Source organism: Patella vulgata, chromosome 3, assembly GCF_932274485.2.
Source record: "Patella vulgata chromosome 3, xgPatVulg1.2, whole genome shotgun sequence".
In the NCBI taxonomy this organism is placed as follows: Eukaryota; Metazoa; Mollusca; class Gastropoda; family Patellidae; genus Patella; species Patella vulgata.
The window spans coordinates 5461793-5484940 of record NC_065881.2 but is presented as its reverse complement, the minus strand read 5'-3'; the positions used below and the strand labels follow the sequence as shown (position 1 = coordinate 5484940).

The following is a 23148-nucleotide window of genomic DNA, read 5'->3' as shown; positions in this document are numbered from 1 at the left end:
AACACATATTTCAAATGATATCTACTCTATACACCGAGTCACGGTGACTAGTTGATTATGTATAACAGTATTAACTTGATTACCTTGAGCGAATACTCATTCAAAAAAATTAATATATAAGTTATAGGGTTAGTGCTAAATGGTAAGGCCATCTCAATTTTTCGTCATAGGTCACGAGATGTACAATCTCACCAACAATCGCGTGCCCTAACCTTATTTACATCTCAGCGACCATGACAAAAATTGAGCTGGCCTTAACAAATAGATTTAGCCGAGATTTAGTTTTTATTTCTCTGTCTAGTTACTAAATGCTCCTAAAAGATTATCCCCTGTTGGTTCAAAAAGAATGACGATAATTGTAAAAGAACAGTTTCAATAATTTTTATTGAATTGTTGTGAGGGCTTGGATTGTCCACAGTTCTCAAATAAATAATCATTTCGTATATATATTTTATCCTGACTGACGATCCTTTCCGGTTGCTACTTGCAAGTCGTTGCTAACGAAAAAAGCAATCAAACAGAGAAAAGCTGAGGCCGAGAAATTGTATTCTAATAGTGCCATGTAGACTGATTGATGTAAGAAATTCCAGGTAATTTGGTATACGTCTTAAGATCTGCTCTATCCTTAACCCAAAGTGTCATATTGCTGTATATTGCTTATTTGCATCAGCACCCAACAAGTGAAGTGTTAATTGATTATAATGCCAACACCTTTTAAATTTGACATCGATCGATTACTCGTCTTTTATACATTTGCATAAGTTTCCGTAAAACGCAAATGAACCTGCAAATACTCTGTCGTGCACCTGCAATAAAACCGTTTAGGCCAAACCCCTGTGTTCCACTGCGGCATGTAATGAAATATAGTTATACTTATGACCGTTAACTGATTCTAATGCCACGATGAATTTATAACATTGGGGTATTCATATTACAAACTTCACCTTTCAATACAAAAACCTCACAACAAAAACATGAAAAGAACATTTTTAAAAAAATGAAAACTAAACACGGATAGTTCAAACCATGCACGTGTTGCATTCCTCTATGTATTTCTAGGTTCATCGTTTCAATATGCCAGGAGTCTACCGGGCATGGAAAGTATTAAATGATGACAATTTCAACAAAACTTAGATACAATCTGACATTATGATGCGTGACACGATTTGCGATTTTTAAAAAAAAAAAAAATTATTATACGCTCTGTTGTTTGAGTTCTGCTGCTCACGTGCGCTCGTGCCAATCGTTGCTCGTGATTATATACTATAGGAGTTCAGTGCCAGTAGTTACTGATAGTCAGTTAGACTTCCCAGTATCTAATACATTGGACTACTACATCGAGTCGCTTGTCAGTCTTGGACACGATTAATGTTCTTTTATTTGTATCGGTGGTGAAAAAGTGATAGTCATTATGTTTAGATGTAATAGTTTCACTTGGAATGGCGTAACAGGTAAGTCAGTTATATATTTTTAAATATAAATTATTATTCGATACATGGTTTATTTTTTGTATATGATTTTGATAATGGTGCTAATGTAAGAGAGTGGCATTTACAGGAAAATCATATTATATACAAATGGCATTTTTATGATCATCTTACAACGTAAGAATTATCCCTCAAAGTTTTGTTTTTTCAACTAATCGGGACAATAATGGCAAAATAATTACAAAATTTATTTCACACTTTCTTTGATCTCAAATCTCGACAATTTGTGTAAATGGAAAAGTAATCTGATACTTCTCGGATAAAAAAAAAATCCCAACAAGGCATCACTTTATGTATATCAAAAAACCAGCGCAAAGAACTACCGTAAGAACGTCCACAAATTATTATAGTAAATAGCGGTATAGGTATATGATGATATGATGTCGGATGAACATTGGGTGTTCATAGTATGAAACAATATAGAAAAGTGAAATGAAATGAAATGTGTTTTAACGCCCTTCTGTTCTTCTCCGACTGGGCTAATGAAGACGGGCATACGCCATACAGTGTGCTATGAGAAAAATTTTGCCAGGGCAGCGGCACAACTCTTATATCGAATTCCAATTGCAAAGGGATCTTTTATGTGCACGCCAATGTGTACAGGGTACCTCGGTTTTTCGTTCCATCCGAACGACTAGACAGCTGTAGAAACTCCAATAATAATGTATGATTTAATAACGAGTACGTGTTGTAAATCCCCATAAGCAAGGGACAATAACACTCTTGCTGGCTTGACAGCTCCAGAAAATAAAAAATAGCCTTATTCTAAGTATTAGATGTGTTAGTGTCCTACCCGTTGTGTAAATTATCCATTAAATCCTATTTTACTTGTCCAGAGGGTTCAAAAATATTTTTAAATCCAAGTCACATTTGAAAAGCTTTACGTTAGGCTTTTCAAATCATTTAGTTGAATTTTTCCAATTTTTTTAAATTAGGTGTGTTAAGATGAAATTTGTATCATCAATTAATTGGAATATTGTAAAATAGTACAATTTACGTTAGTTAGTTAGTACAATTTACGTTACGTTAGCTTTACGTTAGGCTTTTCAAATCATTTAGTTGAATTTTTCCAATTTTTTTAAATTAGGTGTTTTAAGATGAAATTTGTATCATCAATTAATTGGAATATTGTAAAATAGTACAATTTGTTGACCAGAATAAAGATTGGGACATATAATTCAGTTACAACAAGAGTGGTATTGGGTTTTTAAATCCAGGTCGCATTTTCCTTATGAACATTTCCCATTCGATAATAAACCATCCTACACACAGAAATCTATCTACTTTATACTTCGAGAATAGATCTCTGCCCTAAATGGCCGCCACATCACAAAATTAATATACGTTTTGTAATGCGGTTCTACTCCGTTTCACATCTGTCATACACACAAAGACTAAATAAACCTCTTCAGTTTTATTAAATGGAAGCAGAATAAATACTCAACAAATAATTCGAAGTATTCTTAGCGTTTTCGACTAAAATCCTCGATTTAGGGCTTAAATTAGCTAAGTCTCTAACTCAATATCATCCAAAGTCTTACAAGTTGAAAACGCGAATTATTTGTCAATTCAAATCAACATTGATGTTGTGATCTTACCGGGAAAAGGTAGGCTTCTGAAATCCAATATTTAAGACAAAATAAACATTTTATCATTGGTACACGACTCGTGTACCATAGTGCGTTTCAGTTTTATTTGTAACAAGTGACCAGAAAGAACGAGGCTAGACATATTCCACAACTCATGTCAAACGGTCACGCCATATCCTATCTCGAGAGCAGGCGCAATAGACTTGAATAACCAGACGCTAGAAATTGCCATTCGGTTGAGACTCATGCCGTATTTCGCTGGACGTAACTGATTTGAAATTAAGAGTCAAAACGGAAACAATTGAATGTAAATCAGTTTATATACAATCAGATTACATTATTATTTGGGTCAATTTCTAGGTCCCAAATATTAACGATTTAGCTCCTTTACTGTTTTCGACTAAAATCGTCGATTTAGGACTTAAAATGTCGGTAAACTAGCTTTTGGAGTCCATACCCGAGCAGAGCTAACTGTAGGCAGACAGCCTACGTTTAGTATGAAAATAGACAAGTTGAATACCCTACGTTCTAATGCTGAATTTGCATAACAGCTTGGCTTTTTTACTCAATGACAAATAATATGGCCTTGTTTCCGTGCTAGAGTTTGAAACCGAATTTATGTGAAATTTGTTTTATCTATGAAACATGGCATATTTTGTTAATTGAATAATCGTGTTATAAACCGTTACTCTTAACACATGTATCATTATTCTTATAGATAAACATCGCTTCTCTGTTTCTTGTGATAACTCTCCACCTCGAGCTGTCGGAACATGCCGTCATAAAACGCTTAAATTTAACATTTTCTCACTAAATGCTTTTCAAAATAAGAGAATTTGGGCGTTTGAGAAGACGCAGAAGATCGTAAATTATAAAAAAAAACATGCAAATAATTTCAAAATAACACTTAAAACTATTTCCTGTGAATGAATATGTGCGTTAAAGTGCACTTTTGTTTCGTTAAATGATGTAATGAAGTTTTTGGTTCTCATGATTATATTAAAAAACATTTTTGCAAGAATCTTATGACAAATCTCCTCCTTAATACTGAACTATGTTTGTCGCTTAAAGTTAATGACTTAAAGATTTATTATGGAAGATTAGATAAAGAGCTGGCAGTTCTCGCTACAATAGTTAAAAACTAGATAATGTAAATGGAATTTGCTGAAAATTTCATTCAAATTGATCCACTATGAACAAAGAATTTAGCAATTGAATTTTAAGCCTAGCCTCGATCATCATTACTAAAGTCGGTACGATAACACCATAGTCTCGATTATCCAGTTTTTTGTATTTATTCATCACTGAGCTTTGAGCAGCAGCAGATCGGATTCAAATTCAGTAAGTATCGCAGGCTAGCCATGGCATCGAGAGTTGATTATGGTTTGGATAAGTTAATAAAGTCTAATTAATAATTTATGTAACGTTTCACGCCTAAAGAAAGACCTGCAATAGGCAGATTTAGCTCTTGTATAATGTACGTTTAATGACTTAAACTGAATTATATACGTACAGTGTTGTAATAATATATCCTTAATGTAAGGTTTATGTTTTAGGAAAATCAAAATGGGAAGCAACGGATATTAACCCATGGCGTTAATTATTGTAGTCACTATCATCCAGAAAAATATTGTACGAATATTAGTCTGGATGCGTTGTCAACATTTGAGAATAATAGGTCATTGGCTAGATTATCCAGTCTCTTACATTATTATAAACAATGTCTAAGGGAGGTAACTAGTCCTAAAACAAGATGTCGACGCCCATGAAATTAAATTAAACATGCCATTTCAGAAAATCATTTTAATTGCATTGCCAGTTCAATATCCAACACTCATATTTTTTTTATAGTAAATTTTTTCTCTTCATGGGCCATATCTATGTTGTTTTTTTTTTTAAAAAATTAACCCTAATTCGTTGTCACGTATTATGTTTGTTTATAATAATGCAAGAATTATGGGATTTGTTGTGCGGAGGGGCGCAACTCTTACTTGATTTTGCTAAAGATACTGGAAAATCAACGACATAAAAAAATCTCCCGGTTACGCATGAGCAATGGAACTTTTCGTCAAATATTGACAACGGTCTCAGACCCTTCGTACGTTGAAGACTAGGAGGTTCTGGGTGGCCGAGACTATAATTCTTGTTGCACCGGCTTTCGATGTTCAAAATCTTCAGGATCATCAGCATGGTCTTTGCATATTCCTGTTTGTGGGCTAAATATTTGAGTGGTAAATGTGGGTGTTTTAACTGACATACACCCGGATATTTACATAAATATACATATCTTATCTGCACTGTCGTCTTTCAACACCATGCACATTTTTTTCCACGATCTTTCGTTTTAATAAATATTTTTCTTCTGAAAAAAGTTTAAAAATCGACAGATGCGTGCAGAACTTCGACGGCACATTTTATTATTATTTTTTGTTTATTCCTCTCTAAAATAGTTATAAAAAAAATCAGGATGAAAATATTGTGTTTGTAATAAACTTTCCCTCGTCAAAACTATGAAAAGATATACACGAGCCTCAGATATCTCGATATGTTTCTCAAAAGATAAAGGGACACATACCACATGTATTGTATCAATATTTGAGTAACCCATTTCCATACATCTTTCTTTGAATTTACCATGTTTAAAACATTATCTCGAACTCTATAGTATATGGTAATTATTACCAATATGACATATTTGACTCTAATTGTAATATGATCACCGCCATTTGTTAAATTCATTATCTCGAACTGTAGTATATATGGAAATTATTACCAATAAAATATATTTAACTCTAATGCAAATATGATCACCGCCATTTGCTAAATTCATTTCAAACATTTTTCTTGGGTTTACATAACTGGAATTCGAATTAAGAGTTATCTACCGTGCACGTTGAGGAAGCGGAGGAATATCTTTTTATGTTATTTATTCAAACTAACTCTTGTCGGTCTGTGATCTGAGTTATAAACCGTGCCTTAAGTGGAACTATCGACACGAGGTTAACTATCCAGAACATTTTTATACGTTTTTAATATGCCAAGTCTTAGATTATATTGGTCATGGGAACCACTTTGGGGATGTTTGAAGTGTAAAAACTTTAAAAAGACATCTTGATTTTGAATACACATCCGTTATTTTTTAAATTCGCTCACAAAAGTCAAACACATGACATTTTAACACGCGCAAGTTGTTTTTTTTTTCGTATTCCCCGACAGTTAAAATTTATGTGTTTTTCTCTATAGTATAAAGCCGTAACGGCCCACGTTGTGTTTGTTGTTCACGAACAAAACCGCCGAAAGACTCAATTTTAAAAAAAAATCCGTTAGGTACTTTTGTATATAGCCATTAATGAACCTGCGTGTACTTAAAAGAAGAAATGAAATTGGGTATATCATCCTACGGTTCTGTCCGATTGGGCTAATGCCATACAGTGTGCAACGAGGGAAAGTTTGCGCGGCAGTAGCACTACGGCCTACTCTTATATCTAATTCCAACTGCCAAGGGATCTTTTACGTGCATGGCAATGTATACAAGGTCTTCGTTTTTTTGTCCCATCCGAACAACTAGACATCTTGTCCCGCCCTCCATTCTACACCACTGACAAGGCGAAACCACGCCGGAAAATCACGATGAACTTTCTCGGCCAATGCAGGTATCGAACACCCGACCTCCAGGCTAGCGAGCCAGCGTCTTACCCACTTAGCCACCGTGGCTCCCAATGGGCCCATTTCCATTCCTACCCATCTTGATTTTCATCAAACATATGTCTGAATTAAGAGATATAGTAGGGGGGGGGGGGGGGGTGGATGGCTGAATGGTTAGCGTGCGCGCGCTGTATCATAAAGTCTGTCATTGAGTCGACTGGCGTGGTTTCGAATGCCCGGTTGTACGTGACAAGGAGTAGGGTCGCCTGTCCAACCTCGTGGGTTTTCTCCGGGTCCTCTGGTTTCCTCCCCACTGCTAAAGACTCCTACGCGCAAGCGAATTAATGAAATTAAACCATCTGTTAGTCTCGAAATGACCTAGTTTGTGTCGAGTGGACGTTAAACCCCATTTCTCCCTCTCTCTCTCTCAAGAGATATAGTAGCACACTATCTTGCCCACTTAGCCACCGTGGCTCCCACTTAAAAAAGTAAACAATACATATAAATATAAAATGTGCTCACTGATAACCATAAATTTTTGGACAATTCATCTGTCATTAAACAGACTTGGTGGGTTGTTCTTACCTTCCTCAATTTTGAATATGAAGACGTCCTATCTAAGTACAAAAGTCACAACATGTAAAATTAACATTTAGTTTTCAACGCATCTTTAAAACTTCCTTATGCACACAATCTGATTAAAATATAACAGATCTATATTTCGTTTCGTTTTTTTATACTTTCGATACCCTCGCAGATCTGACCGGTTATAGTGGAAGGTCGACTCAGAGGTCGTACGAGAGGCTTTTGACCCTATGACGTCAGACATTTTATTAACCAATTAGCGTTGATGTTTCTAGTGGGTTACCCACAGTTCCGTACACCCCACGCCAAAAAACTCGCCGCAACAGACCGTTTCCTTGGCTAATCCCTCATATCATCCAGAACACGTCAATGATAACAACTCTTCCAGATGCTAGTGTAGTAAGGACAAGTTAAACGAAATTTTGAACTATAAAAAACGAAACGAAATAGGATCTGTGTTTTGATCAGATTGATATTCACATGCCATTATTGAGTCTAACCTCAGTGTGTCTACGTACATTAATTATTGAACCCAATTATAATTTTATAAACGAGACAGACATCATTATAAGAACCGCATGTGTTTGTCAGTATAACTAATTTGTTACTTTAAAAACAACACGGGAACAACATATTCTGTCTAGTATTGAGTCGCTTAGACGAATTATCTAATTCAAGTATGCTTTGTAACACTAACGAAGGAAATACCAGTGTTTAACAGAATCTGGGGATGTTAATACAAACCATCCAGAAATGTATTTGGTAATTAGAATGGTTTCCGCTAGTCGCAACCAAGGATTAGTCGGAGGTCAGGAGTCTGACTACCTCTCAGCAATTCTAGTAGTCTTGTTTTCTGTTTACGTTAATAGCACAAGACCCGATCTTCTAATACAGTACGGAGCCACGGTGGCTAAGTGGGTAAGGCGCCGATTCGTTAGCCTGGATGTCGCGTGTTCGATCCCTGCATTGGCCGAGAAAGTTCATTGGTATTTTCCGGCGTGGTTTCCCCTTGTCAGTGGTGCAAAACGGAGGGCGCGACAAAGACAGTCGTCTTGTCGTTCGGATGTACATATTGGCATGCACGTAAAAGATCCCTTGACAGTTGGGATTCGATATAAAAGTAGCCCATAGTGCCGCTACCCGGGCAAAATTTCTCCCATAGCACACTGCATGACGTATGCTCGTCTTCATTAGCCCAGTTCGGAGCAGAACAGTAGCATGTTAAACCCCTTTCAATTCATTTAATAGCACAAGACCCGATCTTCTATAAAGTGTCAGGCTATAGAAAGCGATGCTATCAGCCGCGAAATCATCAAGCTGTACACTGGTTATAAAACGACAGAAGCCTAGAAACGAGTTAAGATACTTATCTGTGAGGATTTACAGACATTACATGTTTTCATTAACAGGATATTTTGTAATTTGGTGGTATTCAAATTAAGAAGGTCTATTTGTGTTTAAAAAGCCATTAACACATACGATTATGTTTTTTTGGGTAGTTGCAATCTCTTTCTTCCGCTTAAACCGTCAACACGTATTTACACCTATATACAAGTTTTCCTGCAAACAGGTTACGTAATTACCACATAATTTAACAGCAAATTGTAACAGACAGTTTTATATTCAAATGGGAAGCACGTTTATCTTTTTAAACAGTTAAACATACATTATACAAGAGCTAAATCTGCCTATTTCAGGTCTTTCTTTAGGCCTGAAATGTTATCTAAATTATTAATTAGACATTAATTAACTTATTCAGACCATAATCAAGTCTCGATGGCAGCGCTAGTCTGCGATATTTACTGGATTACATCCCAATCTGCTGCGTCTGATTAAATCAAAAAATGGATAATCGAGACTATGTTTTTTTTTATCGTACCGACTTTAGTAATGATGGTCGAGGCTAGGCCGAAAATTCAAACGGACTGGATCAATTTGACTGAAATTTTCTGCAAATTCTCTTTACATTATCTAGTATTTAACTATTATAGCAAGAACTGACAGCTCTTTATCTAATCTTCCATAATGTTTCTTTAATCTAGCAAAGTGTATTTTACACAGAGAGAGAGATGGGGTTTAACGTCCACTCGACACGAACTAGGTCATTTAGAGACTAACATATGGTTTAATTTTATTTACATAATTCGCTTGCGCGTAGGGGTCTTTAGCAGTGGGAGGAAACCGGAGGACCCGGAGAAAACCCCCGAGGTTGGACAGGCGGGCGTGTATTTTACAGTTGTAATGAGCAGCATATACGGTTGTATAAAAACACATGATTAAGACCACAAATCAGCCGACGTTTTCCAAATTATCTTTACGATATTACAAAAATATAGTACTTGTGTCAGATATAACAAGGTGCAGATCTTGATCCACTTTATAGATACAGCTACAGCCATGTTTTATTAAGTTGCAGGGTTATAAAGTTTGTTTTGGTCACAGTCTTAGAAAGCTGTCACTTCAAAGTAGCTAAGTGCATTCCGGTTTTATTAGGATTTAAAGCAAGTTGTTGACATTTTGATATAATCAGATGTGGCAAAGATGACAAAATGACCTTTATATATTCATAGGAGACATTATTATAATTCTAATTATTTTAATTCTGTTTTGACGAAGTCTTTGAGAAACCCGCACGGGAATGTTAAAGCATGTATTAGGAATGTTTCAACTGGTGTTTCGGGTATTAAGGACTTTGAAGCCGGGGTCAACAATGCAGTCAAGTGAAGTCAGCCAAAGCATTACACTCCCAGAAGATGAATTCACTCCCCCAGTAGATACTACATAGCAACAAACGAAATCCTCGACTAGAAGATTGACAAGTTGGATGTATTCAGTGTGTGGTTTGAGTTGGCTTGTCAGTGGGTTTAACACACCATAAAACTGTTGGTTTAATTCTCTCCCATTGCCTCGCCTCCAGCCAAAATCCACTTGATTTCCATAAGTACCATATTGCCAGAATAGTGTGATGATTGTTCCTGATAGAATGGTACCCATTGTTATTGTTAGACGGAGGAGAGAAGATACTCTATTAATTTATCTAGTATTAGTCAGTGATGAGAATATAGGAATTATACAGCAACACCAGGCCCTAGTTTAGTTTCACAAAGCATTCTCAGGCTTAAGTTAAGAATTCACTCAAAATTGTTCACCTTATTTTAATTAAAATATAGCCCTTTATAAAACTTTTGTTGTTTTAATGTATCAAATACATCAATAAGACACTTACGTCTGAGAATGCTTTGGGTGGGGGGGGGGTAACTGCTGTGGAGGAGCTGGCGACTGCCACTATTCCGCCAAATCTTCCTTTGCTACGCTACTTGGATGAAATTTGGTCAGATAATTCATTGTTTATCCAGTGTTATGAGTATAAAAATTCTTCTACGGAACAAAGCTGAGAAGAAACTATATAAATGAAATGAAAATGAAATGGTGTTTAACGTCCTACTGGTCTGTTCCGACTGGGGTAATGAAGACGGGCATACCCTTTGGCCTACTCTTATATCGAATTCCAACTGCCAAGAGACCTTTAACGTGCACGCCAATGTATACACGGGACTTCGGTTTTTCGTCCTGCCGGAGGGCCTGACAAGGACAGGTGTCTAGTCCTTCGGATGAGACGAAAAACCAAGGTCCCGTGTATATATTGGAATGCACGTAAAAGATCCCCTGGCAGTTGGAATTCGATATAAGAGTAGGCGATAGTGCCGCTGCCCGGGCAAAATTTCCCTCATAGCACACTGTATGGCGTATACCCGTCTTCATTAGCCCAGTTCAGAGCCGAACAGTTGGACGTTAAACCCCATTTCATTTGGTGAATTTTCACATCTGTATAAAGAAAGGGTAAATCTTCTATCTTAATTACGCTTTCAATTAATTAACACTTCCATTTCTTGCAGGTTGTCATAAGGCCTGTCATTGAGTCAACTGGCGTGGTTTCGAATCCCCGGTCCCCTGTCCAACCTCGTGGGTTTTCTCCGGGTCCTCCGGTTTCCTCCCACTGCTAAAGACCCCTACGCGCGAGCGAATTATTGAAATAAAATTGAACCATATGTTAGTCCCGAAATGACCTAGTTAGCGTCGAGTGGACGTTAAACCCAATCTCTCTCTCTCTCTCTCTCCATGCAGGTTGTGAAATAGAGGTCTGACACGTACATTCTCTTTTCTTTAACAGCAAATATATTGCTGACCTAACCTAATTATTTCAAGATTCTTCCAGACTGTTAATTCTGATCACTAGTTAATAAACTATGAAATTGTTAAAAAGCCGATATTTATATAATGGTTGCTCATTTATGATTGGAACCATGTGTATTTTTATAAACATAAAGAAAAAGAAAACTGAATTACGTAGAACATATTTTGATAACTTACGTCTGTTAATTCTCTACAACATAATTTATAGATTAAATCAATCTGAATAAAACACAGATCCTATTTCGTTTCGTTTTTTATTATTCAAAATTTCGTTTTACTTGTCTTTACTACACTAGGATCTGTTATATAACCCGCTCCCTGGATGATGTGAGGGATTAGCAAATGAAATGGTCTGTTACGGCTAGGTGCACGGAACTTTGGGTAAACCACTAGAAACGTCAACGCTGATTGATTAATCAATGTCTGACGCCATAAGGCCATGTAGTTTAAGCCATCGAAAGTATAAAAAACGATATGTAATATAGATCTGTATTTTTAATCAGATTAAATGTCAAACAGTTTCCTATTCTAAAACTGCAACTTCTGACTTCAGTTTCCATTATTTGTGTTCTTGTTATGCTTTGATACCGTATGGGAAAAGGAGATAACATTTTTAGAGTCTTGTTATTGTCGGCTTTAGTTATACTATCAATAGACTGTCATCATTTGACGTGTTGATCGAATCCACTCGTGTACCAAAATAATGAAAACGCCCTCATAGAAAAAAAAACATTGTTAATAACAAGACCTTAGTGACTCAGTGTATATGACGCTGGCTCACTAACCAGGGGTTGCTGGGTTCGATCGCTGAGAACGTTTCTCTTAATTTTGTAGCCTGGTGTCCCTGTTTCATAGTAACGCTGGAAGGGTGTCAACTCCCGTCTAGACGTTCAGATAGCGAAACTGTTATATGTCTAATCGTTGGCGTGCACGTAAAAGCACCATAAACAGCTGGATTTTGTTCAAGAGAAGCAAGAATCGCCGCCGCCGTCCCATCGCAATTCGAGCAGAGACTTTCGACGTTAATCCCCTTTACATTACCTAAATGGTACGATTCCCCGGTTGTACGTGATAAGGAGTAGGGTTGTCTGTCCAACCTTGTGGGTTTTCTCCGGGTCCTCCGGTTTTCTCCCACTGCTAAACATCCCTACGCGCAAGCGAATTATTGAAATAGAATTGAACCATATGTTAGTCCGGATATGACCTATTTTGTGTCGAGTGGACGTTACTCTCTCTCTCTCTCCCTCTCCCTTCTCTCTCTCTCTCTCTCTATCTCTCTCTCTCTCCATTACCTTGTGTAACATCGTAAGATTAAAATGGTAACGAAAGAAGAATAACGCATAAGCAAAATTTCATTCGCATCGTCTTTGATCTCACATTCGAGCATGCGGAGAAAGTTTGAGAGTCTAGTTTCGGATTCTTATTGCAAACAAATATAGTGGTGCGCTCTTACCACCAAATATAGTGGTGCGCTCTTACCACCAAATATTGTGGTGTGCGCTCTTACCACCAAATATTGTGGTGCGCAAACATAGTGGTGCACTCTTACAACTAAATATTGTGGTGTGCAAATATAGTGGTGTGCAAATATAGTGGTGCACTCTTACCACAAAATATTGTGGTGTGCAAATATAATGGTGCACTCTTACCACCAAATATATTGGTGTGCAAATATAGTAGTGCACTCTTACCACCAAAAATATTGGTGCGTAAATAAAGTGGTGCGCTCTTACCACCAAATATAGTGGTGCGCTCTTACCACCAAATATACTGGTGCGTAAATATAGTGGTGCGCTCTTACCACCAAATATTGCTGTGCGCCCTTCCTTAAAGTATTCCATACATCTGTAAATGCAATTGATATCGCATGCAATTATCGTTTATTAAACTTAATAAACAATATTACATATACATTACAACCACACCGGTACCCATTTTATATAACTTAAAATAAGAGTACTTTAATTGGCCTCGTTTCAAAATGATTAACTTATGATTACTTTTTATATTTAACAATTTAGTCTCGCTTAACATTATCAATTTTGGATAATTTTAGAAACAAATATTAATTCTTGGAAGTAATTCATTTATTTTAATTTAATTCGTACCTTAGTCAATGATTACAACATAATTCGATTTGAAAGTTATCCATTTCTTTCAAACAATTTAAGTAATAAATTCCATCATGAATTTAATCGCATAATGCACATCCCGTGAAATATATAAGATAAATTAGTAATAAGTATTTTGAGGAGTTCACGTGGCCATTAATTTTTGTGATTTTGCATTAAAAACTTATTTATTTTGTAAATTAAAGGTGTTATTGAATGCTATGATACCGAAATGAAATTAAATGGGATTTAACGTCCTACTGTTTTGCCCCCACTGGGTTAATGAAGACTGGAACATGCCATACAGTTTGCTATGAGGGAAATTTTGCCCGCACAGCGACGCAAATAACCTATTCTTATATCGAATTCCAACTGCCAAGGGGTCTTTTTCGTGCACGTCAATGTTTACACGGGACCTCGGTTTTTTCGTCCTATCCGAACAACTAGACAGCTGTCCTTGTCAGTCCCTCCGTCTTGCACCACTGACAAGGGGGAACCACGTCGGAAAATCCCGATGAAATGTCTCAGCCAACACCGGGATCGAAGCCGCGACTTCCAGTTAGCGAGCCAGCGTCTTACCCACTTAGCCACCATGGCCCCTGTTTTCCATGCAAAAGCGTTTCCTGGCAACAACAAGTAGAGGCGGGTAGAATATGAAATTATGCAGACATCTCTTGAAATATCTACCGGCATGGGCGTATCATCTTCGTTGACCATAACACACGCTGAGGTTGCGATCTCTCTCACTTGACATTCTCTTCCCTAATCTCGAGATTGTCTGTTTGTTTGTGTGTGGTTTCACTGCAGCGCGCACCCAGTGATAATGCACGAACAAGAATAGTCCACAATATAGTCGATAGATGTTGTGTGAGAGAAAAATGGGGTTTAACGTCCGCTCGACATAAAGTGTGTCACTTCGGGACTAACTTATGGTTCAATTTTTATTTCAATAATTAGGGGTCTATAGCCTTGGGAGGAAACCCGATGACCCGGAGAAAACCCACGAGGTTGGACAGGCGACCCTATTACTTGCCACGTACAACCGGGGAATCGAAACCACGCTAGTTGACTCAATGACAGACCTTATGATTCAGCGCACACGCGCTTACCATTCAACCTTCTACGTGGATAATAACATATTGTATAAAACGACAAGGATATAGACGAGAACCCTGCTGCATACTCATGTTACATCAATCATGGCTTTTATTGATAAATTTGTAAATTGGATGTTATGTATATATCATTTTAAAATCAATGATTTTCGTTGTTTAATTTGAGATATTTGGAATGCGTAATCGTAATAAACACCATTAAACATACATTATGCAAGAGCTAAATCTGCCTATTGTAGGTCTTTCTTTAGGCCTGAAATGTTACCTAAATTATTAATTAGACATTAATTAACTTATCCAGACCATAATCAACTCTAGCCTGCGATCTTTACTGGATTAGGTTCCGATCTGCGGTTCGACTTCCATTCATAATTAAATCATGAAATGGATAATCGAGACAATGTTTTTTTTTTATCCTACCGACTTTAGTAATGATGATCGAGGCTAGGCCGAAAATTCAAACGCTAAAATCGCTAAAATCTCGGTTTATAGTGGATCAATTTGACTGAAACGTTCAGCAAATTCCTTTTACATTATCTATTGTTTAACTATTATAGTGAGAACTGCTAGCGGCTCTTTATCTAATCTCCCATAATATATCTTTAAATATTGAATTAATCGTCATATTGTATAGATAGAAAATAGATCGGCTGGTGATTCAGAGTACATTTAATTGCAATGGGGTCGATGATTCACTGCGGCTTTCAGACATAAATAAATGAATGGCCGATTCAGCTGCTGATAGTAAATTACTGCTTGAGTAGCATTTTATAAAGAGGAGTTGATTTTACTTGATGAAAAATTAGCATATAAGATAGACGAATATTTATTGATTTAATGTATTAAATAGCGTAATAATGTTCCGTCTTATAGAATATCACCGTCATCTATGACAGGTAATCAATGGGCTTTAATTACGGTAATTAACATAATAATAGCACTCATAAAATATGCATTAGCATGATAATAATGAAAATTTCAACATCAATTAGCAGTACATTTAGGATCGAAGAAGAGCAGTAGGACGTTAAACTCCATTTCATTTCATTTCAGGATCTAAGAATGTTATGTGAGTTCCGTTGGTTCATGTAGCTAAAATCTTAAATCTGTTGATGTTTTGTGTACATATTTTGTTTAGATTGGGTCTTTGGTATTGTTGTCTGTTAGTTAGAATATAATAATGAAAATTTCAACATCAATTAGCAGTACATTTAGGATCGAAGAATCTTGGTTCACGTAGCTAAAAGCTTAAATCTCTTGATGTTTTGTGTACATAATCATAAGTATTTTGTTTAAATTTGGTCGGTTAGAAGTTTGGTTTCGCACAGAAAAGCGTCTAAACGTCCGGGGCAGAATTTCGCACATAGAAAACAGCATGACGTATGCCCGGTTGGTGCAGATGAGGAAGGACGTTAAACCCCATTTCATTTTAAAAAAAATTAGCCTCATTGTTTATCAAGTTATCAAGGGGATAACGATAAGAGGATACTTATCGAAACGTCGTGCTTTTAGAATAAAACTAGTGATTGTATCCCATAAAAACAGTGTTCTGTTAGATATTAATTGTTTTTCGTTTAGGACAGATGTTTTACCTTTCAAATCACATTGATTACACGGGATTTATTGCACTAAACATTGTGCTTCCACTGCGTGCCAGACATCCCTAATATGTTTAGTGCAGCCAAAAGCAGTGTTGATCGGCTACTATAATAGTAATTAATACACCATCAATCTAAACTGTCAGTTATTTTTCAGCAAACTGTGATGTAAACTAAGAACCCAGAAAAGCAAAAGTTTTATTAATTAAATAAATTGTTTAACCACTTTTTTCTTCTTATTAACGAGAGCTCCGTGGTGTTGAGAAATACTTCGGGGTGTGTGCATGTGCTGAACTGTGGCAACTAATGCAGGAATAATTGAATTAAACGGAGGAATAGACGGTAAAATAAACAGGACTTGGGACTGTTTTAGGCTTTTTTCTAATCGTCAAACGGTGGTAAACATATATAAATATTTATATACGGTTTTGCCACTATCTTGGGTTTATATGGCTTATTCGACACGTGTTGGGTAACGGAGATATTTCGTACGATCTGAATACCTCTCGTCTGGTATTCGCCATTCTCGAACTTGATACATGACTTTTCTATTGTATTGAAAACTTTTCACCTGTATGCTCTGGCACTGGATCTCGGCAAAAAACCTCCCCAAAAACCAGGATGTTTCCCACGTTGTTTCTTTCTGCTATGTAATAAAAAGATATTTTTATGACGATGGTTTACCAGATTGCTAGTTTTTTTTCTGCTCTGAGAGATGATTATAGACCTGAACTGTTTATAAGAAATGTTATAAAATGTCATTGGTATGATATGCTTATTCTTCCTATCTCAATATCCCAAGCACAGAAAACTTAGCAGATTGCACGTGTATTCCCCTCCTTACCAAATTGGCATCTTGTCAAAACATTTTCCTTTTGTTAATCTTTATATTGCTAAAATCTGCGTGGAATCTGATTTTTCGTGCTCTCTAAGAGTTTGCTTTCATTTTTGAAAAGAGTTTTGTGGTTCTTGAATGCATTTTTGTGTAGTAACAGCATTCTTTAGGAATGGATGCCACAAGGCTTTAGATTAAAACAAGATGTTTACTATACATAATGAACTGTGTTCAGGTGTATTTCACCTATTTCACCTGTTCAGGTAAAGATACTTAATATAAGAAAGTACCTTTCATGTGTACAGGTACTTTACAGTATTAATTATATTATTTCAAAAACTCCGAATAAATGCACTTATTTGCGATAAATGGGGGTGGGGGGTGGGTCTGATATTATGAACTAGGTAGGGGCGGATCCAGGATTTTCAGAAGGGGGGTGCTGCCTCCACATGGGAGTGCGAAGCCCGGCCCTCGGTGGGCGGAATGACGGGCAATCAACCAAGCCACCAACCGGCTGGTTTTGGAGTAAATTACGACGGGGATCACTACCATTTTCAAGAGTATTTTTCTTCTCCATTCCCGCGAGAATATATGAGGCAAAAAATTGTTCGCCACCGCGAAAAATAGCATCATACCCCCCCCCCCACCCCCTGGATCCGCGCCTGCTAGGAAAGTGGTTGTATAAGAACTGGTGACTCAGATTTAGGGCCAAGATTTTTCCTTATTTTATGTTGCGTATAATTAATACAAGGAAAAGAAAGGGGTGAGATAAAAAAAATTTCGAAACAGTGTCCGGATAAAATTTCCCTCATAGCACACTGTATGGTCTGTGCCCGTCCGTCTTCATTAGCCCAGTCGGAGAAGAACAGTAGGACGTTAAACCTCTTTTTATTTAATGTTTGATTCTCTTATAGCACTGCCTGGTGTTTTTATTAGCGCAGAAATCCAAAACGTTAAATTTTGTACAACAAAATGATGCCGTGTCTGGTCTAAACGATTCTCCGACGACAAATATATATATATTTTTATAAGCCATACTTTTATTCAGATTGTATCTAAACAGGGATTGGGGAACAGCCATAGATTAACCCCCCCCCCCTCTCTTCTTGTCCGATATAAATACATAAAGGAGCAAACAAAATACAAGTAGAAAAATAATTACAGTGAGTTGTCCTTGGAACCGTCTGGTGACAACATTTGTGTTGTGTCTGTAAATTGTAGCAGGACTGTAACTATGTATTTAAATCCCTACAGTCAGCATAAACGTTTAAATTATGCAATGCGAGGTACCCTGAAGGCTAGATCTACATGTTAAGGCCAACTCAATTTTCGTCAAGGTCGCTGAGATGTAAATAAGGTGATTGTTGGCGAGATTGTAGGTTAGCTTTAAGGTTAGGTCTAGGTCCGGGATTAGGGCTGGGATTAGCACTAGCTCTGTTTACATCTCGTGACCTTTGACCAAACCTGAAGTTGGCCTTATAAAATAGATCTACCGTAAGCTGGACACGTGTTCTACTGATAATGATGTTTGTCTACCAATACTGTTATGGTTTTCATTCAGACGTAATTTATCCTCTATTGTCTACAGTTCTAAGACATGATTCCTGCTAACAGTTACAGTATTCTATACTCTATTGTCTACAGTTCTAAGACACGATTCCTACTAACGGTTACAGTATTGGCAACTGAAACAAAAACCTGTTGTAATTCTATAATTCCATTGATGCCTTGTGATGTTCACATCACAAACAAGCTAGCAGCTTGAACCAAATAAAATGAAATGGAGTTTAACGTCCTACTTTTCTACTCCGTCTTGACTATTGAGGACGGGCATACGCCAAACAGTGTGCTATGAGGGAAATGTTGCCCGGGCATCGGCACTATGGCCTACTCTTATACCGATTTCTAACTGCCAAGGGATCTTTTACGTGCATACCAATGGATACACGGGAATTTATGTAAGTCCCGAAATGACCTAGTCGCGTGGCCGTTAAACTCTCTCTCTCTCCCATTCTCTCTCTCTCTCTCCAAGACTTTTAGGTAAAAATAGCAAACATAAAGAGACAGCTTGTATTACATATACCTCAACAGTTCAAATTATTGGGAAAATGGTTACAATGGGATAATTCCCGACGCCAGCTCGAATACATGAAAGCTCGGCTTTCCCACAAAACTAAAGAGAATCTTGACATTTGAAATGACTAAGTATTTGATGTATTAATTTGTCTGTCTGATTTTACGACGGAGAAAATAAATACAACACTATTTGTTGACTAACGTCTATAAACAATACGGAAGATGGGTTATACAATATCAGATGGACAAAGCATGCTCCAGATACTGTACTGTTATAGAATATAGACATGTTTACCGTTAATTGTTTATATCATACTCGCTTACTTCTACTTCGTTATTTACTTACTTTTACTATATAGTTGTTGGCACTTAGACAATTCACTCTTAGATCAGTTACATACTATATAGATATATTAGTCGGATCAGGTGAATATTTATACCTTAAGTCATATAGACAAATTCCTGATATCAGCTACTTATATCTTTATGGCACCTTTGATCCTACTAGTACTATATTAACCATATAGGAGAGAGAGAGAGAGAGAGAGAGAGAGAGATGTGATACAGACTAGGTCATTTCGGGAGTAACATATGGTTCAATTTTATTTCAATAATTCGCTTGCGCGTAGGGGTCTTTAGCAGTGGGGGGAAACCGGGGGAAAGGGAGAAAACCCACGAGGTTGGAAAGGCGACCCTACTCCTTGTCACGTACAACTCAATGACAGACCATATGATTCGGCCATCACCCCCCCCCCCCCGTCCTCATATATGATAGAACATATAGATCTACTTATATTTGGCAGGTGGGGCTGTGACCGAAGGGGGAGGGGGTGTCTAACGCTCGCGTCTGAGATCCCAAGCTCTCTCATTGAGTCAGCTGGCCCGATTTCGATCCCGCACTTGTATTTAACAAGGAGTCCCCTGCCCAATCCTACATCGCGTGGTTTCTCCGGGTCTTCTGGTTTCCGTCCATTAATAAAACGATCAAAATAAACCAAAACAAAACCACACACACACACACACACGCAAGCGAATTATTGAAATCAACACTGTACCATATGTATACATGTCCTGAAATGGCCAAGTTTCTGTTGAGTAGACGTTAAACCCCATTTCTCTCTCTGCATCTATTTATTTTGTTTTCGTTTATGTTATGATTTTTATTCCGTCGTACGTTGTTGAGAAGTACAAATTGTTTGTAACATCAAACTAGAAAAACATTCGGCAAACACAAGGCACACTATATAATATAATGTATTTTGCATTGAAATCCTGGTGTTTGTGAGAGAGAGAGAGAGAGAGAGAGAGAGAGGGAGAGCGAGAGAGAGAGAGCGAGAGAGAGAGAGAGAGAGAAAAGTGGGGTTTAACGTCCACGCGACACAAACTAGGTCATTTCGGGACTAACATATGGTTCAATTTTTATTTTAATAATTCGTTTGCGCGTAGGGGTTTTTAGCAGTGGGAGGAAATCGGAGGACCCGGAGAAAACCCACGAGGTTGAACAGGTGACCCTATTCCTTGTTACAGATGAACAAACCAAGAAAAAATATAACGGGGTTCCTTTTTAAACACTTTAGACGAATAATACCAAATTAAACAACAATTTCAAATTTGGGTTTAAATACAGAATTATCCTGAGACTTAGAATAAAGGCTTTTATATCGAACCCTACGCTGCAAAGTCGAAATTTAAACAGATTACGAATATTTATATTAACTTTAATAAAGAAAATTCTCACGTGACGAATTGATCGCATACCTAGTAAACCTTTGATGTGTCTCGTGTGTCAATCGTGCCTTTCATGGGACTGATTTTAATTTCCATTATAGATAAGCCTAAACAGACATCTCTCTAATTGTTGTACAGGTCACATGATGTTCTACCTATAACTGCTTTGAATGGGTGTCTTGGGATTTGTAAAATTGTAGCTTGAGACCTTTTATGCACTTTTAGAGTTCAGATTACAGATACGGCGTAGGATGGTCTAATGGATGTTACATGGGTTGTTAATTTTATAGCATATTTATCTGCAGGTGCTCCCATATACATTCTATATGATACGGTGTATAGAAGAATACAGAAATACATGTTCATAAATAAACAGACGTTATAGGATGCTATTCATAAATAAACTGTCTATATCTCAATCAGCTGTATTGATGATGATACAGCCAATATTTAATAAATATCTCCAAATAAATTGGTTGGATTCTTTTTGACTGCCCGTTTTCATTTACTTTAATATTTGAATAGGTTTCCGAACCTCCTACGACATCATATTCCATTATTCTTTTGGGCAGAATATTTAACATAAGACAATCCATGACCATAGGCTGCAAATGACAGAGAGAGAGAGATAGAGATAGAGAGGGGGAGATAGATTAACTAGGTCATTTCTGGACTAACATGGTTCAATTTTATTTCAATAATTCACTTGCGCGTAGGGGTCTTTAGCAGTGGGAGGAAACCGGAGGACCCAGAGAAAACCCACGAGGTTGGACAGGCGACCCTACTCCTTGTCACGTACAACTTGGAAATCGAAAACACGCCAGTTGACTCAATGACAGACCTTATGATGCAGCGCGCACGTGCTAACCATTTGGCCATCCAACCCCCGAAAAGATTACAAAATCATAATACTCCAATATACAGGAGCAAGTTTTTACCCCTCCTAGTTTTTGTCTGAGATGTGACTACTCTGGAAACAGACTTTAAAACATCGGTTACTACCATGAACTATTGGCTGAAAGAATGGAGTAATATTTCGGGAAATATCTACCGAAAAATTCCCCAACCACAAATTACCATTGCCCGCCAATAATAAAAGACTTGGACAAAGTATACCTGCAAATATCAGAATGGTCTAATAGTAAGTGCAGGGAGACTGCACCACACACAATTACACAAATTACACAATACGCAGAAATCACAAACGTACATATCAGATTATGTGAATGGATCCGGTGGTTAGCCGTAATTTGCAAAGTTCTTGGTTATATTTGTACAAGGGGATAACACTGTTAGCTAAATTCAAATGGTGTGATCAGTTCTGATACGGGGAGGAGATAGTACTATAAGTATTGAAGGAGTTATGTAGTAATTGGACAGAAGTAAATTGATTAGTTGGAATCACCTGTCTGTGTCTACGTCACTTCCACCTGGTGCTCGTTTCTACAACTGATCAATGATTAACATTTGTTTTCACCAATTAGTAAAAGTTTTCACCATAACTTCATTAGTTTTAATTACTATCTTCAGTGTATGGTGATAATCATAATAATAAAAACTTTATTTAATGAGGAAACTTATTTAGTTTTCAAAAAAAAACCCCTAATCTTCCATAAGTCCCTCCTAAGCTACAAAGACATATAAACATCTAATATCAGGATAAATACAAAAAAGATATGTACCCTGATACCATACAATCTTCAGTTTATCGTGCCCTGGTCCTGATACCATGCAATCTTCAGTGTATGGTGCCCTGGTCCTGATACCATACTTACTTCAGTGTGTGGTGCCCTGATCCTGATACCATACTATCTTCAGTGTATGGTGCCCTGGTCCTGATACCATGCAGTCTTCAGTGTATGGTGCCCTGGTCCTGATATCATACTTACTTCAGTGTATGGTGCCCTGATCCTGATACCATACTATCTTCAGTGTATGGTGCCCTGGTCCTGATGCCATACTATCTTCAGTGGACGGTGCCCTGGTCCTGATACCATACTATCTTCAGTGTATGGTGCTGTATACCCTGATACCATACTATCTTCAGCGTATGGTTCTGTATACCTTGACCCTGATACCATACTAAATAAACCTCGTGGGTTTTCTCCGGGTTCTCCGGTTTCCTCCCACTGCTAAAAGACCCCTACGCGCAAGCGAATTATTGAAATAAAATTGAACCATATGT

The 23148-nt window shown here is 37.3% G+C and overlaps 1 protein-coding gene across 1 annotated transcript in view; it reads left to right on the top strand.

The window, feature by feature from the left end:
- The first annotated feature begins 1285 nt into the window (after nt 1-1285).
- Nucleotides 1286-23148, top strand: part of LOC126814819 (uncharacterized) — a 100164-nt gene continuing 78301 nt past the window's right edge. Inside the window, exon 1 of the mRNA XM_050540200.2 lies at nt 1286-1451. Coding sequence (XP_050396157.1) covers nt 1412-1451 — 40 coding nt within the window. The 5' untranslated portion in view covers nt 1286-1411. The remainder of the gene's footprint in view (nt 1452-23148) is intronic.